Genomic DNA, 17,536 nt, shown 5'->3' on the forward strand with positions numbered 1-17,536 from the left:
CCCTCCGACAGTGCAGGGCTCCCTCGGCACTGACCCTCCGACAGTGCCCGCTCCCTCGGCAATGACCCTCCGACGGTGTGGCACTCCCTCGGCAATGACCCTCTGACAGTGCCCACTCCCTTGGCACTGACCCTCTGACAGTGCAGCGCTCCATCGGCACTGCATCCTCTGACAGTGTGGCAATTGCTCAGTACTGTAATGGGAATGAAAACAAAAATTTCTGGTGAAACTCTGGGTTCTGAAGAAACTCAAAGCATTAACTCTGCTTTCTTCTCACAGATGCTGCCAGACTTGCTGAGTTTCACAAGCAATTTCTGTTTTTTGTTCCTGATCTCCAACACCCACATTCCTTTGTTTTATTTTACTATAATGGGAATGTCCGTCTGGATAAGTTGCTCGAGTCTTTGTAGTGGTGCTTGAACATATTCCTTCTAATTCTTGTGTGAACATTAGCCTGTGAGCTATATCTGATACACGATTTACATTAGTCTTGATGTGAGAATCACTTGATCTGCATTGGTGATTGGCTTCCAGTGAACTTCCCTTCTTTCAGCTATTTGAACAGTTTAATTCTTGCCTTTTACAGGGCATATGCGAGTGCATCTAAACCATATGGATGCTTATTGGCATAAGACAATCAGAAAGTGTTAATTGGTACATTTCATGAAGTGTCTACTTCACCCTTTGGGTTGTGAATGTTTCGCTGGGAGGCAAGAAATAGAATCGGTTTGGTTCACAAGTTCTGGGGAGGGAATTCAGAGTCCATGTGGTACTTTTCCTCACTGATGTAGCTGAACGAACAGTGCTGATGGTCCAGGAGTGATTTCTTCCACCACCACCCCTGTTGGTGTGGGCCATGATCTCCCACAGATTGAAACATCTGCCATTTTTCTCCTTTCAGGTCCCTTTAGCAGTTCACTAAGCACAGAAGCTGCCCTGAGCATGATCAGCGAACTACGAAATAACCTCAACCTCCTCAAGCAAGAGGAAGAAACCATTCGCAATGGCCTCAATGTCTTCAAGATTGATCAGCCTGTGTCCAAAGAGCTGCAGAGCCTGGAGAAGGTAAGGGAGTGAAATACAGCACAGCCCATTGTGCCTATGCTGGCAGTTTGAAAAGTGTTTCCAATCTGTCCCACTCTCCCAAATCCTCTACCCCACTCCACTCTCCCTCTAGGCCTACACAATTACTGCTATCATATTAATCTGATTCCCTTTGAAATTACTTTCTAAAAATATTCGTTCAGAGGATATGAGCATTGCACATCCCTAATTGCCCTGGAGACCAGTTAGGAATCAACCACATTGGGCATAGAATCAAATATTGCCTGTATCGGGTAAAGGTTGGCGATTTTTTGATTGAAATAAGAACAGTAATTGCTGGAAAATCTCAGCAGGTCTGGGAGCATCTGTGGAGAGGAATCAGAGTTAACGTTTTGGGTCTAGTGACCCTTTTTCAGATCTTTTGGCACAAAAACCAACATTTTCCTAGCTACCATCAGTTCTAAGGAAGGGTCACCAGACCCGAAACGTCAACTCTGATTTCTCTCCACAGATGCTGCCGGACCTGCTGAACTTTTCCAGTAATTTCTGTTATTGTTTCTGATTTCCAGCATCCACGGTTCTTTTGGTTTTTATTTGGAAAGGATTGAAACTGTTTCTGCATTCCATATTACAGCAACTCACTGTTTACATGAAAAACCCACTCCTTTGTCCAACTGTTATTCTCTCTCTTTGGGCTCTATCTCCACCTATCATTTACTCCTTACCCCTTCTCCCCAACCCTATCTTCTGCATATAAACTAATATTTCCCAGCTACCATCAGTTCTGAGGGAGAGTCACTCGACCTGAAACTTTAACTCTGATTTCTCTCTCCACGGACGCTGCCGGACCTGCTAAGCTTTTCCAGCAATTTCTGTTTTTGTTTCTTTTGAACTTTGCTTTTGTTTCTAGGATCTGGATTTCCTGCAGCAAGCCTGGGAGGTCACCAAACAATGGGAGGAATCTTGGGCAGAGTGGAAAGGAGGCAAATTCAGCTCTCTGCAGACACAGGTTATGGAGAACACGGCCATGGGATATTTCAGGAAACTTAACAAGCTGAGCCAGATTCTCAAGGTATTTAGCCCTTTATTTTACAGCCCTAATAGGATATGCATATTGCTGCCAACCCATTTCACAAGTGTGCTTAAAGTTAACATAGGGAGCCTCAGGACCAAAGACTGAAATCCCTTGCACCCTCTAACTATGCCTACCCCTTCCTATTTCAATGAAAATTTCTGATTTATTTCATCAAAGTGTGGCGCAACTCTATCTTCACTGTAACCACCATCAGGTCTTTGCCAACTAGATTTAGTCACCTGGCTCCCTGCCTCAGATGGCCAGCCAATCAGAAGCCAGCAGCCCCTGTGAGTAGCAAAGCCTCCTCAAAGACCAAAGATGCTAGTGTCACGGCATTGCCAAGGCCCCAGGGCAGTGGGCAAGGTTGGTGGCTAATCACAAAGGCAGGTTCGCAGGGTGCATGTCCATACTCTGCAACCCCCAAATTTGTGCCCTCTCAGACTGAGCAGGTAGAGGCCTTTCTACTCCCTCGATCAGATGGCTCTGTTATACCAGTTGGGGAAAAGTGTCTGCCTTCAACAGGATGAATCACGGTGATGTCATGAAGTGACCCTTAAGTCTTTATGAATTGGTTACTCCACACCGTTTGTTGGTGATGTGTTGGAGAGATCCAATATGGTGATGTCTGTACAGAATTTACTTCTTCTCAGGTGGCGGGAAGGGGGTAGGAATCTCCCTGGTACCAGCTCAGATGATTATCTGTCTTTCCTGCCACCCTTCCCACCTCTTGTCAGGAGGAGAATCTCCATTGCTGCTATTATAGGAAACATGCACATAATACATTATGTTCACATTCATATGGATATATCAACTAAACACTTCATTTTTTCTCCATTTGCCCCGATTGTTTTTTCATGCTTTTTTCAACCACACTTGGGTCTTGCGCTACCCACCTCGACCAAACAGAAAGGAAGTTTGGCCAAGCATTTTTTTGGAAGATCATGAGGCTGTTATTTTCATTGCAGCACCAACGTTAGCCAATTCTCTCTCCATCCAAGCATATCATGGTGCTGCATTTGTTGGCTCTGATACTCCAGGAAGTCGAGCAGTTGGTATTCAGCAAAAACACACCCACAAAACCCAAACAGGACTTTAGTTTGCCACAACAATTTGGCTTCTAAATGGACAAAAATCCCCTAGTGCTGGTGCAACAGAATGGAAAGTGAAACCTGCGTAAACAAGCATTCCCATATGGAACCCTGTGGATAGATTCAAACAACATGTATAGCAAATTATACAAAGACAGCTCTGAAGCCACAATGTGTGTTAGATGGATGATGCTTGCATAACCAAAGAGCTTCTTAAAAGAGGCAGGGTAGCACGGTGGCTTAGTGGTTAGCACTGCTGTCTCACAGCTCCAGGGACCTGGGTTCAATTCCACCCTCGGGCGACTGTCTGTGTGGAGTTTGCACATTCTCCCTGTGTCTGTGTGGATTTTCTCCGGTTGCTCCGGTTTCCTCCCACGGTCCAAAGATGTGAAGGTTGGTGTGGATTGGCCATGCTAAATTACCCATAGTGTCCAAAGATGTGCAAGCTGAGTGGGATAGCCATGGGAATGCAGGGTTACAGGGGTGTGGTGGGGGTAGATCTGAGTGGGATGTTCTTTGGAGGGGCAGTGTGGACTCGATGGGCTGAATGGCTTGCTTGTTTCTATGAAATTGAAAGCTCAGCTGGCTGAGAAATGAGCCTAGAGGAAAGCAGAAATGCAGTGTCCAGGTGAGAAACCTGAGTCTTCCTGTGCAGCAGAGATTGCTGTTGTGAGCGTAGAGTGTGTGGATCCTGAGTAACAGCAATTGATGCTGAAATGCAGGAGTCCCAAACCCATGCAAGGAGAATGCACCCGGTATATTCTAATTGTAGTTCCATGGCATTTAGGAGTTGGTGTAGGTTCTGTCCACTCCTGTAAACAGTAACTGTAAGCAGTTACAGGGACTGCCAGGTACAGAGATGGACCGTATGAAAGGCTTGCCTTGGGGTACCGGGGGATTAGTGTGGATTCTGGCTATCCCTATAAACAGTGACTGTAAACCGACGCAGGGGACGGCTGGGTGTGGAGGTGGACTGTATGAAAGGCTCCAGGCACTAACTGCTTTTGCAAAAAAGAAAGCCCCTGTCCTTTACACTTTCCTGGTTCTGATAAAACTAAAATGAACTTCTAAACATCCACTGCAGACTTTGCTTAAAAAGAAAAGCTGATTTATAATCACTCATTCTCTGCATTTATATTCCTTCAACTAAGTAATCTCTTTGACACCCATTTCATTCAACTACGTGATCTCTTATATAAATGGATATTTATATTTATCATCCTACCTCAAAGATGTCATAATTACTTGTAGCTGTCAATAAAATTATGAAGGAGAGGCACCCCCTGTGATAATAGTAGGTTGTGAAATCACTCATGCAGCACAAATCTTCTAAAGCCCTCTGCTTTCTATCAACAGACAATGAAGTAGCAAGCTTATTATTTAAACTACTATTTTTAAAACAAATTCTAAAGACCAGGATATATAAATGCCTAGACAGCTAGACAGTTTCTAGGAGATTTAACTATGACAGCTTGATATTTCCAATGAGTTTATTCACTTTTTACATACAATCATTCTACTTTTTATAATTCCAAAGGGCATCTGACCTCTCCTACAGTTGCACGTGAACCTAAACAAAAAGGTATTCTGCCTCTCAAATAACTCCGGTTGGAGCATCTTCTGAAAAGTGTAAAGCCCATATCGGATATCCCGTTGATGAAAATTGGATCTATTTCAAATCAGCTGCACTACAACTTCCTCTTTAAATCTAATTTTAGACACCCTCAGTTTATCTCCCCACTGGTTCTAGTCCCCCACTGCCCCTATCCCCACCTGATGAAAATAGCAGAAGTCTGGGTAAGCAGGCAAAACTTCAAGACATGGGGCTCTGGCTCCCTTTTAGTTTGCTCGAGATCCTTTCGGTCTTGCAAAAGTTCAGTCTAGAGTTGATGATCAAGGCACAACATAGGAGACAAAAGGCTGATATATTCTGTAACCTTGGGTACTCTAGTGCTTCTGTGTACCAAGCCCTATTAATGTTGAATTCACACGGCCCATTACAAAGTTGTTGTAACACCTTTCGTTGTCAGCATCACTGGTGCTCACCCTTATAACAAGGTTCCTTTCAGTTATCTTCTACACACAAACACATGCACCTACATGTAGACACACACAGACAAGCACATACACACAAGCACACAACACCTGCATACAAATAGACATAGCACATATACACAGGCGCGTACACTCACGCACGCACACAGGCATACTCACCCTCTCACTCTCATGCATGCACACACACACACACACTCTCTTTCTTGCTTACTCTTTCTCGCTCACTCTCTTACTCTCTCTCTCATACACTCACTCACTCACTCGATCACTCACACACACATACACACACTCTCACAGGCGCACACACACTCTCTCACACACACACACTCACACATACACAATCTCTCACACACACACTCACACTCACTCATTCACTCAATCACACTCACTCACTCACTCTCACTCACATAAACACTCTCACTCACTCTCTCTCTCTCACACACACACATTCTCACACACACACGCACATACGCACGCGCACACACACACACGTAGAAATCTCCCCACTACCTCCGGCATTGAATGCACACAAAGTTGTGTCTCAGGAGTGGCAGGTTTCTTGCTCATTAAAGATGCTGAGAAGAGAGTTTCCTATTTGACTGTGGGTTCTTACACTCTGTTTGATTACAGTTTCAAAAATCAGGACATCTATAAACAAAGAACAGAAGATGCCAGTTTCTCAGGTATCTGTAATTTGCAGCTATTGCTGTTCAGAGCAAAAATAGTTAATTGCATGCTTCTGTTATACTTTTTAGGATAAGAATTGGGACATTGTATCTGCATCAAAGAACAAGGTTCAGCAGTTTAAGAAGACAATGCCATTGATTACAGACTTGAGAAATCCAGCCATGCGCGACAGGTGCATTTGGAAAGTCATTCCTCCTTTGTTGTTAACCCTATCATGATTACCCGAGAGAACACAACCCTTCACTTCAGTTGCTAAAACTTCATCTCCCGTTTATCGCCTGTCCAAGGTCAGGCATAGCAATCATCCAGTGGGGCGCAAGAGCCAAAGGGCGAGAAAAGTAGTAAATTGGCTTGGAAGCTATTTATTTATAAGGGAGTTTGCTTCAGTGAAGCCTTGTGACTCCATAATCATGTTTTTCTGTTCTTCAATATTAATGGAGGGAAATCAGAGCTTATTTTCTGACAAATGATTACACAGGTAATTTACCCATAGCTTTTGAAATACAGTCTGTATATTAAACGTTAAAACTGCTCCATTGTCTTTATTCAGAAATCGGAGATATAGTGTGCTTTAAGAATTTTATATTATCTTAGTCAGTCTAGTCATGCCTTCAGTATGAAAAAGCTTGCAATTTTGTGGCATCTTTCAAAATGTCTCAAAGTGCTTTACAGCCAACTAAGTAATTCTAAAACGTAGCCACTGTTGTATTGTGAGAAAAGTGATGGACAAATTTAATACAGTATTCTCCCAAAAACCAAATGATGATGACCCATTCAACTCCTTTTGAGTTATTATGGTTGAGGTAAAGTATTGGCCAAGACACCAGGGATATACTTCCCTGTTTCTCTGTAAGATAGTATCAACAAAGTCTTTTATATTCACCTGAGCAAGCAGATAGGGCCCAGTTTTCTTTCTTTTCAGAAAGAAGACACATCCAACTGTGTGGTGCTTCCTTGATACTGCTTGTCTGACAGTGTGGTGCTCCCTCAGGACACACCTTCCGACAGTGTGGCTGTCCCTCAGTACTGACCCTACAAAAGTGCGGCATTCCTTCACCACTGACCCTGCAGCAGTGCAGCACTCCCATCAGCACTGACCTTCTGACAGTATCATGCTCCCTCAGCATTGACCCACCTCCAACAGTGCCATGCTCCCTCAGCACTGACGCTCCGACAGTGCTGACCCTCTGACATAGTGGCACTCTTCCATCAATGCATTGGAATGTGAGCCTAGCTTTGATCTCAGATCTCTAGAGTACGACTTAAACAGATTGTCTTCTGACACCCTGAGTGCAACCTAACTGGTCACTGGTCTGAATGGGTCCCTTTGTTTCCAGTCCAACACAACTAATTGTAAAGTGGTTGCAAACTGCAGACCTGCCTTTCTGAGGTCTCACTGGAATTTGTTAGTCATTTGTTTCCTGTACCTATCTTCCAGACACTGGAACAGCATTAAGGATGAAGTGCAGAAATTATTTGACCATACTAGTGACGATTTCACCCTGGAGAAAATCATTGAGCTTGGCTTGGAGCAACACTCTGATGCAATCAACAGCATCTCATCTGCAGCTACTAAAGAGCTCTCCATTGAAATGGTAGGCACAGCAACATAGCATCCAAATGGTTTCTAGCTGGCCGAGTTTTATTCTGTTACATTTAATGTCAGCAAGTCCCATTCCCTCCAATACTTCACTCAAAATGGGTTTTACCTGGTGATTGTCAGTGACCCTTCAGTGTCAACATTGGCTCACATTGCAGTCCAGTGGATCTGAATTCTCCACTGTCGTCTAAGCCAGCAAGTGATGTGTTGAATCCTCTGGTGTGTATTGAGTTATTGATGGGCTTGATTGATGGTTCTTTAACTGGTTTCCATACTCTGAGCTATAGAAACATGTTGTGAAAATTGCAAGGGTGCAAAGGAGATTTACAAGGATGTTGCCGTGGTTGGAGGGTTTGAGCTATAGAAAGAGGCTGAATACGCTGGGGCTATTTTCCCTGGAGTGTCAGAGGCCAATCGATGACCTTATAGAGGTTTGTAAAATCTTGAGGGGCGTGGATAGGGTGAATAGCCAAGGTCTTTTTCCCAGGATAGGGGAGTCCAAAACTAGAGGGCATGGGTTTAAGGTGAAAGGGAAAAATCTGTTTCCATGCTGTATGTACATGCACGGTGGCTCAGTGGTTAGCACTGCTGTCTCACAGCACCAGGGACTCAGGTTCGATTCCAGCCTTGGGCAACTGTCTGTGTGGAGTTTGCACATACTCCCCAGGTCTGCATGGATTTCCTCTGGGTGCTCCGGTTTCCTCTCTCAGTCCAAAGATGTGCAGGTTCAAGTGGATTAGCCATGCTAAATTGCCCTATAGTGTCCAGGGATGTGTGGTCTAGATGGATTAGCCATGGGAAATACAGGGATGGGGTAGGGGGTGGGTCTGGGTGGAATGTTCTTTGGAGGGTTGAATGGTGTGCTTCCACACTCTAGGGATTCTATGATTTTATGAGCTGTAAAGCTACTTTCCAAGGTCAGCAATGGGTTTGATGTCCTACGTGTGTGAATGTACCATGGCCATTTAGCAGCGAATCGCATGAAGGCCTATTCTGTTGGAGAAAGGATGGACTTCTAACTTGCTCTCACTCTTGGCGAAACCTCTGCTAAAATCAGTGACCTCAGGCAAATGGTCAGTTGGGCAGAGGTGCCAACCTGGTGATTGAGAGTCAGAGGAATAACATGTGTGAATGCCTTGGTGCCTGCAGGAAAGGAAGTGGGGATTTAGGGAGACTGAAGGATCTGGCGAAACCCTGGTGCTGTGGTCAGCTGGTTGCCCGAGGCTTGAATCGGCAGCAGTGCTAACCGCTGAGCCACCATGCCGCCCCTACTGCATGGAAACAGGCCCTTCGGTCCAACTCGTCCATGCTGACTAGATATCCTAAATTAATTGTACATCAATGGGAATGGGCTTACAGCATCAGTGAGGCTGGCTGACAATGAGGCTGCATTTGTACTCTCCAGCTTTAACAGAAGATTAAACTGATCTTCAACAGTGTTCTCTCTTGACAGGCTTTGGAAGGAATAAAGAAAACCTGGGAAGTTACTGTTCTTGATCTCATGCCTTACAAGGACAAAGGGCATTATAAGCTGAGGTAGGTACTTAACAAAAATGTTTTGCATTTCTTTAGCACCACTAGCAATGTGAAATTTCTTGGGAGCTGAACCATCTCAGTATCAGTAAAGTGATCAAAAACACAAGGAGAGAGATTGAGGAACATAGAGATTTAGGAAGGGAATTGCAGAACTTAGGATCTGGGTAACTGAAGATGCCAGAATTGGAGAAGCATTTCAACGTGGACAGGTTGTAGGACTGGATGAGTTTTTTTTATTCATTTCGGGGATGTGGGTGTCACGGGCAATAAATATTGGTTCAACCAATTCCTAATTGTTAAGAGTCAAGTTAAGCACATTGCTTTAGGTCTAGAGTTGCATGCAGGCCAGAAATTTCCTTCCCTAAAGGACATTGGTGAATCAGATGGGCTTTTCTCGACAATGGTTTCATGCTCATCATTAGACTCTTGCTTCCAGATTATTATTGAATTCAAACTCCACCATCTGCCTTGGCAGGATTTGAACCCCAGTCCCCAGAACATTACCTGGGTCTCTGGATTAATATTCTAGTGATAATACCGCTAGGCCATCAACTACTCCTAGATTGGGAGGGTGTAAGGACTTGGGGGCATTTGAAAACATGGATGAAAATTTTAAAATTGTCTTTCAGTCTGGCAATGCCTCAATGTTGAGTAGAGAGCACAAAGACAGAAATATAAAATAATTTCTGGGGATTGCAAATGCCTCCACATCCTTTGCAATGTAACGGACAGATCATGGGCTGAATAGAGTCTTCCCAAATACGTTTTGCAAATTCTCTGATTGTATTGGGCTGGAAATCTTTCTCCTAAAGTGAGCAGTGGTCACAGTCAGAAATTTCAGGACTCCAATACATTAGAATAAGGATAGTACAAGGTATCAGTGCCACATCTGTGAATTGAAGTTCTTATTCATGCAACAAAAACAGAAATTATTGGAAAAACTCAGCAGGTTTGGCAGAATCTGTGGAGAGAAATCAGAATTAAAGTTTTGGGTCTAGTGACCCTTCAGAACTCTTATCCTTGCAATCTGGATTGTCAGAACTGAGTGCTGAAGGTAACTGCCATTATACAAGAGAAACCTTCACCAGAAAACTGATGAGAATGTGTAAGGCACTGCCACAGGGAGTGGTTGATAAAAATATTTAAAGACAATCTGGGGAAGCACACAAGGGAGGAAGAAATAGAAGACTCTGTTCATAGAGTGAGATCAGATAAGAACAGGAAGAGATTTGTGCAGAACAGAAACTGCACAGATCATTTGGGCTGAATCTTCTGTTTCTGTATTCTATATTCTATATTCTGTCTACTGTGAGAACAGTCAGAGATGGGAGAGTGGGTAAAAAAAACTCTCAAAAATAAAATCAAACCAAGCTCTTCAGATTCTGCCTGAGTACATAGCAAACAAGAAACCAGGCTAGCATGCAATGCACACAGAAAGCAGCAGTAAGCCTTTCAAGCGCAGACAAAAATCCCAGTTATTACTCGAAGCTTACTTATTAAATTGCTAAAAGAAAAGCCAGCAGTCAGAAAACCAGACCAACAAGTGGCCAAAGGCTGAAAAGTGAAACTGTTGTACAAACCTGCTAACAAGTAACAGCTGCTTCACTGTTGCTTTAAGATGCTTCGTGTTTTGAATTTGGCCAGATTCAGTAGGTCAGTCTAATTTGTAACTTGTGCAGTGATTGCTCAGAGCTAATGTCTCCCACTCCTGTGTAAGTTGTGTCTCTCGTGCATGCGGCCTGCTGGATGATATTAATAGTTGGCAGGTGTACAGCCAGTTGCTGAACCATGGAGCACGTATGGCCTATTGACCGCATGGGATACACGCTGATTGCAGGCGAGCAGCTAACTGCAAGCCACACTGCCGGCGTTGGCGTGGATGAGCTGGTGCTGATGTGCCGGATACCTATTTAACACCCCTGCCGACTGTCCCTGCCTCTTGCATGGTGACTGTCCCTTCCCTCGGCTAACCTCTCAAAGTGCCAGTTAGAGAACCAACCCGCTTCCTGATGGATGCCAGCGGTTGCCCTGTTGCTATTAATACCTTTCTTTTTATACACAGAGGAACTGATGAAATCTTTCAGGCCTTGGAGGAAAACCAGCTCATGTTGTCGACCATGAAAGCTTCTCCCTATCTGAGGGCATTTGACAAGCAAGTGGATTATTGGGAACGGTGCCTGTCTCTGATTCTCGAGGTGATCGAAATGATCCTGACTGTACAGAGGCAGTGGCTGTACCTGGAGGTAACTGGCACTTTCACAGATCTATTGCAGTCAGTGACTAATCTCTCAGAACGAATACACTGTCCTGTTTCAGTTTATGAAAGGGGTCCCAGAGCACTTCACAACCAATGAAATGCCTCCAGGGATGTAAATAAAAAAGTGACAGCCAATTCGATGACAGGAAGCTCCCAAAAACAGCAATGTGACAATAAGCTGATCACTGGCTTGTAATAATCTTGAATGAGGAATGAATATTTGCCCCAGACCTTGGGAGAACTCCTCAGCGCCTCTTCAAAAGATTCTTGGGTTCATTTCTCACCTGTTCAAAGTGAGGAGTTAGAATCCTTTTCCATGTTTGACAACACGCACTATACAGGATTGTGAGCCTACTGCTGAGAGAGACTCTCTCACCAATGTCCTCCAATCCAGCGACTGAGTGGGAATTCCTCAGATTTCAAGATGGTAACATGTGTGCAGAGTTTGTTTATACTGTACACAGCAGGTGGATACAGACATGGCAAGGCAGTTAACACCAGAAGATGAATATTCTGCCTGATACCGAGCTGTACAGACTCCCTGAAGGCCCTAGTTTCCATTTCCAATCTGTACCCCAATTGATGGCCTCAAGCAGTAGGTGTCAGGATCTGTAGCCTCAAGAGAAGTCCTCAGCACACTAATGAGAGGCTGAGAGCCACTCAGAAGATAGTGATGACACATAAAAACCTTTTTTTGTTTGCTGCAGAACATTTTCCTTGGAGAGGACATTAGAAAACAGCTTCCCCGGGAGTCGGCGGTGTTTGAGAACATCGACGCACAGTGGAAGGTCATAATGCATCGTCTGGTCCAGGAACCCAATGCCCTTCGAGGAACCCATCACCCAGGTGTGCCCACTTCTAGGCACTGCACCTCAGAGAGGAATCCATTGGAGTTTTGCTGGAGTCAGAACTAGGGGTTAATTTATTCCTTATTATTAGCTTGGTTCATTCTCCCTCGTGTTGGACAATTCAGGGCTGATCTAATTACTTGAGATAATTGAAAGATTTGATGAGGCAGATGCGGGGGAGCTATGTGGGGGGAGGAGGGGTGATTGTGGTCAAAACAAGACTGGGGACTGCAGCAAAACTATCACCTATGGAACTGGACCTTAGCAAAACAGAAGAAGCACAGAAATGGAGAGATGGTTAAGAGTTAGAGGATGAAAGTCAGACTGCAGTTGGTATTGAAACCCACTGTATCCATGTCCTTGGTCTTGTCCCGCTGAACCAATGCTAGCAGCCAATTCCAACCCCTAGTTCCTGTTCTCTGAGACTCCCTACATATTCACTTAATCCTGCCACTTCCCTCTGCACTTTTAAAGTTGGACATCAGTTATATTTTTGCTTCTTTATTAACCGCTCCTCACCCTGTCCCTCTCTGCCACCCACTCTGTGCCTTTCCTTTATGATTCTTACAGGGACACCTGCTAGTTCTTAAAGTGACTGCGTTTAGCTGTCATTGTTACTTCCTGCAGGTCTGTTGGACACGTTGAATGGTATGAACGCAAAACTGGAAGAGATTGAGAAATCGCTTGACATGTATCTGGAGACCAAACGCCAGATTTTTCCACGTTTCTACTTCCTGTCCAATGACGACCTGCTGGAGATCTTGGGTCAGTCCCGCAACCCACCGGCAGTGCAACCCCACATGAAGAAATGCTTCGACAACATCAAAAGCCTCAAAATGCAAAAGGTAGCATCGCTCAACCGCCACTGACCCTACACAGGGTTTCTCGGGTGATATTCGGTGTATGTCTGGTACTTCTGTGCAGACTTGACTGTCAAGTGATTTGCCACATTACACCCAAGTACAGATCTATCTTGATCCGCATCACACCAGTCACCGAACCCCTCCGGGTCTCGTCTGTGCCCCTTACTGCTCTATAGTGTAGCCCTTGCTGTTTTCACGAGCTCTTCCCCCCCCCTCCCCCCCACCCCACACCTTGCCCTGGACTCAAGTTAAGGTTGTATCCTCCCAAAGGAGCTGGAACCAGGTGAGCTAAAGGGTATTAAGAGGCACAGACCACACCATGTGGCGGTGAGTGACTCCGTCCTGTGAAGCCTGTAAATTAACCAACATCCTGTCTGACTACCTAACTGGGCATTTTATTTGCCTGGTACTATCCTACAGATTGCCATGGTGATTTTGACTTGGTGATCTCCAGATAGCAATGTAACCAACACTGCTGAGTGTACAGATTGGCATCACTGTGACCTGTCTCTCTAGGTCGGGACCACCACCAAAATGGAAGCTGCCGGAATGTTCGCCGCTGACGGAGAGTACGTGGAGTTCAAACATCCCACCCTGCTCGAGGGCCCTGTGGAGGTACAGACATCTTCCATCTGCTTTTGCTGTCAGGGATTCTCCTGTAGCCTGAACCCAAGGTCATCGAGCTGCAGGCTCTGGAGTCAATCTGTTGAGACCCAATGAAACCACTCGCCCCACCTCCATATGTGCTCTCACATTCATTGGCTATCAGGGCTACTTCTGTCATATACAGCGTGACCACTTTTCAGTCCATTACATTCTGTGTGAAACCAGTGCCTTATCTTTAAAAGGGAGTAGATATCATTTAACTTTAATAAACAGGGCAGCACACTTACTAGAATTAGGTATTACAGGTTTGGAGTTACAGTGCTAAGCTCTGTCTCTGGCCTGCACTGTCAACAAGTGCAGCTTCTGGCTGGGAGCACAGAACTGCTTGTCATCTCTTCATTGGATAATATTCCTGTGTGACGTCAGAGCCTTGGGGGTGCAATTATATTTACTGCCACTCAAGGACAACTCATGGCTTTTACAGGAGGCAAGCAGCCAATTGTCCTTGTGTATTCCTCTGCTGTGTGCTGCTATGTACTTTAACCAGCTGCTTCCCATTTATTCAGCCCCTACACATGCAGCACATTACTCCGAGTGCTGGGTTTAGGACCAAGAGCAGCACCGGGCTAAAACGACTAGGAATGTTGGCCAGCCCCTTGGGTCATCACAGCAACCTGAGACAAACCAACCTGCACATCAGAACGGAAAGGCTGCATGTTAAGTTCTAATTGATTTGCAATTCATGATTTCAGTGGATCCCACATGGGAAGGGGTATTACCCTTTGCATAACTTTTCTGGCTCTAATAAATTCTCCTCTTTTGAATCTGTCACATTCGTGCTGGAGAATTGTTCCTTGGGGAGTGTGTGCCCTCCACCATCTGAGAATCATAGAATCCCTACAGTGTGGAAGCAAGTCATTTGGCCCATCGGGTCCACACTAACCCTCTGAAGAGCATCCCACTCAGACCCAGCCCCCTACCACATCCCTGTAACCCTGCATTTCCCATAGCTAACCCACCTAGCCTGCATGTCCTTGGGTACTATGGGACAATTTAATATGGCCAATCCACCCTAACCTGCACACCTTAGGACTATGGGAGGAAACCGAAGCACCCAGAGGAAACCCACACGGACACCGGGAGAATGTGCACACTCCACACAGACATTTGCCCGAGGGTGGAATCAAATCCAGGTCCCTGGTGCAGTGAGGCAGCAGTGCTCACCACGGAGCCACCGTGCTACCTCATCTCTGGTCATCACTGTTCAAGGCAGTGAGCAGTGACATGCTATTTCACTGCAGCAGCTTCACTATTCAGTGACGTGTACGCAAACCTGTCCACACACACTTGCACCTTCTCTTCTCTAACACAAGTCAGTAGGGAATGACTGCCCAAGAGACTTCTCCAGATCGTAAGTAGAACAGGACTGAGATATGTTAAATCAACAGGCCAAGGAGATGTTCCAGGTCTGTTGTTCCAGGTAATGCTGGGAAGTCTGGGTTGAAGTGATATGGACCTCACCTGTTCTCATCATTTTTTGCAACATGCTCTTGTCCCCCAGGCATGGCTCTGTGATGTGGAACGCACCATGCGCTTTACTCTCAAAGACCTGCTGAAAGACTGCCGATTGGCTCTGAAGAAAATGCTCACCAGGCGGGATAAATGGGTGAAGGATTGGCCTGGTCAGGTCAGTCATGGGCTTTCTGCAGAAGGAGGAGTACGCTGAGCACGAAAGGAGCGCTCATTATTTTTCAGATCTGTGTCTGACACAGTGGTTTTTGTCTTATGCTTTTCAAGAGCTTTTAGAAACATGCTAAAGTCGTCCCCATACAGTTAATATATTTGAAGTGCAATAGCTACAGCCAAAATGTAATTTTGTCATTTACACACAGCAACATGGCAAAAAGCAGGTAATCAAAGGAATGTCCGATCAGTGGCTTTCACTAAGGGAGGGTTTGACTGGGCCGCTGTCATTTCAGATAATGACATTGAGTAGTCAATAACCAAAAGGGCAGATGGTTCAACGCTTCACTTCAAATATATGATGTCTCTCAGGATCTTGCTGTCTCACTACAGACAGACATGCTGTTGGTACCAACAGTAACAAAGGAATATTGTTAATACCACACAGTCTCAGTAAGTGACAGGAAGACCTTTAATACCACACTCCCTCAGTAACAGACAGAAACTCCATTAATATCACACTCGCTTGGTAACTTTTGGGAACAGCATTAATAACACACTGTCAGTAACAGATACAGGAATACTGTAAATGCCACACTCAATCAGTAATAGATAGGAATTCGGTTAGTACCACAGTTTCTCAGTGACGGGGGAATACCATTAGTACCACATTGTCTCAGTAATACACACAAGAGCACTGTTAATACCACAGTCTCAGTAACAGATGGGAATCCTGTTAATACCACACTCTCTCAGGAACTCCTTTAATACCACACTCAGTAACAGACAGGAAGATTTTTAATATCAAATCCCCAGTAACAGACACGAACACTGTTTTAATACTGCACACTCCCTCAGTAATAAAATGATGACCATTAATGTCAGACTCTCGGTAGCACACAGGAACACCATAATACCACACTCCCTTAGTGACAATCAGGAACGATGTTAATACCACACTCTCTCAGTAACAGAAGGGAATTCTGTTAACACCCCACTCTCTCAGTAACAGAAGGGAATTCTGTTAATACCCCACTCTCTCAGTAACAGATAGGAATATCACTAATACCACAGTCCTTCACTGCTTGATTAAGTTAACTCAACCCATTTTCAGAGACTGTTACTGCATAGAATTAGATCTCTCTAACACCTAGTCTAGTTCCACTGGTCCAAAGATGGGGTTAATGTTTCATTATTTTCAAGTATTTTGTGTTATTTAAAAGTATTTTTGAACTATGTTTTGGCAGTTGTTTGTGGCAGATAAATTTCATATTTTAACTGCTTAGTAAGTAATTATTTTCAAACCAACCAGTGCTAGCTACCAACACTGTCCCAGGCACATATGGCACAAGATTAGGTGCAGACTAGGGTTCCCTCTACACTTTCCCTGTTAAACATTCCTAGGAAAGGTTCAGCACAAAGTTAGATGCAGAGTAAAGTTTCCTTTATACTCCCTACCAAACACTCCCAGGGCAGTGTCATGACCCAAATGGGTTGTGTGCTGGAAATTATGTCCGGCCATTCCTGGAGTTATTACAAAAGTTAAAGATTCTAAAAAGGATGCAAAAGTATCCCAGTTTTCTTGATTTTCAGACTCAGCTGATAGAAAGCATGGAACAGGTTTGTGTATTGAACAAGAATCACTATTTGTTGCAAGTAACTAGACTATAGCTCTAGGTAAACAGTTATAAACCTTCAGCATAAAACACTACAAATTAAGATATTCAGTGACCCAAGAACCAATCACACACTTGTTGGTAGGCAAAAGGCCTTTGTCATTGATAACTGGTCGCTGGTCCATAGGCCCATCAACATGTTGTTGCCAGCCAAAGCTCCATCTAATCACAGAATCCTTTGGTTTCAGTCCGTCTGCAACCTAAACTTCAATTACTGCTGTTTAAATGATGTCTGCCGTAAATGTCAGCTTAAGAATTTTCCAACAGCAGCAATCTTCACAACACACTGGTGTTAAACAGTTCCTTCTCTTTTCAGTCAACATTTCTAAAAAGCACAAAAATAAAATGGCACAGTCTTTACATAAGGTACGGCACAGGGTTGGATACAGAGTAGAGCTTGCTCTGCATTGTCCACATCAAACGCTCTCAGGATAGGAACAGCACAGGGTTAGATACAAAATAAAGCCCTCTCTACACTGTACCCCATCAAGCACCCACAGGACAGGGACAGCATGGGA

At 44.6% G+C, this 17,536-nt stretch overlaps 1 protein-coding gene across 1 annotated transcript in view; it reads left to right on the forward strand.

Moving 5' to 3' along the window:
- The window catches only part of dnah2 (dynein, axonemal, heavy chain 2), a 180,086-nt gene that overhangs the window by 44,213 nt on the left and 118,337 nt on the right, over positions 1-17,536 (forward strand). Inside the window, exons 21-30 of the mRNA XM_048620015.1 lie at positions 902-1,065; positions 1,955-2,116; positions 6,018-6,121; positions 7,388-7,544; positions 9,003-9,085; positions 11,148-11,328; positions 12,050-12,188; positions 12,818-13,038; positions 13,570-13,668; positions 15,221-15,346. Of these exons, the coding sequence (XP_048475972.1) occupies positions 902-1,065; positions 1,955-2,116; positions 6,018-6,121; positions 7,388-7,544; positions 9,003-9,085; positions 11,148-11,328; positions 12,050-12,188; positions 12,818-13,038; positions 13,570-13,668; positions 15,221-15,346 (1,436 nt within the window). The remainder of the gene's footprint in view (positions 1-901; positions 1,066-1,954; positions 2,117-6,017; positions 6,122-7,387; positions 7,545-9,002; positions 9,086-11,147; positions 11,329-12,049; positions 12,189-12,817; positions 13,039-13,569; positions 13,669-15,220; positions 15,347-17,536) is intronic.

The sequence above is a fragment of the Rhincodon typus genome, chromosome 45 (genome assembly GCF_021869965.1).
Source record: "Rhincodon typus isolate 14 chromosome 45, sRhiTyp1.1, whole genome shotgun sequence".
Lineage (NCBI taxonomy): Eukaryota > Metazoa > Chordata > Chondrichthyes > Orectolobiformes > Rhincodontidae > Rhincodon > Rhincodon typus.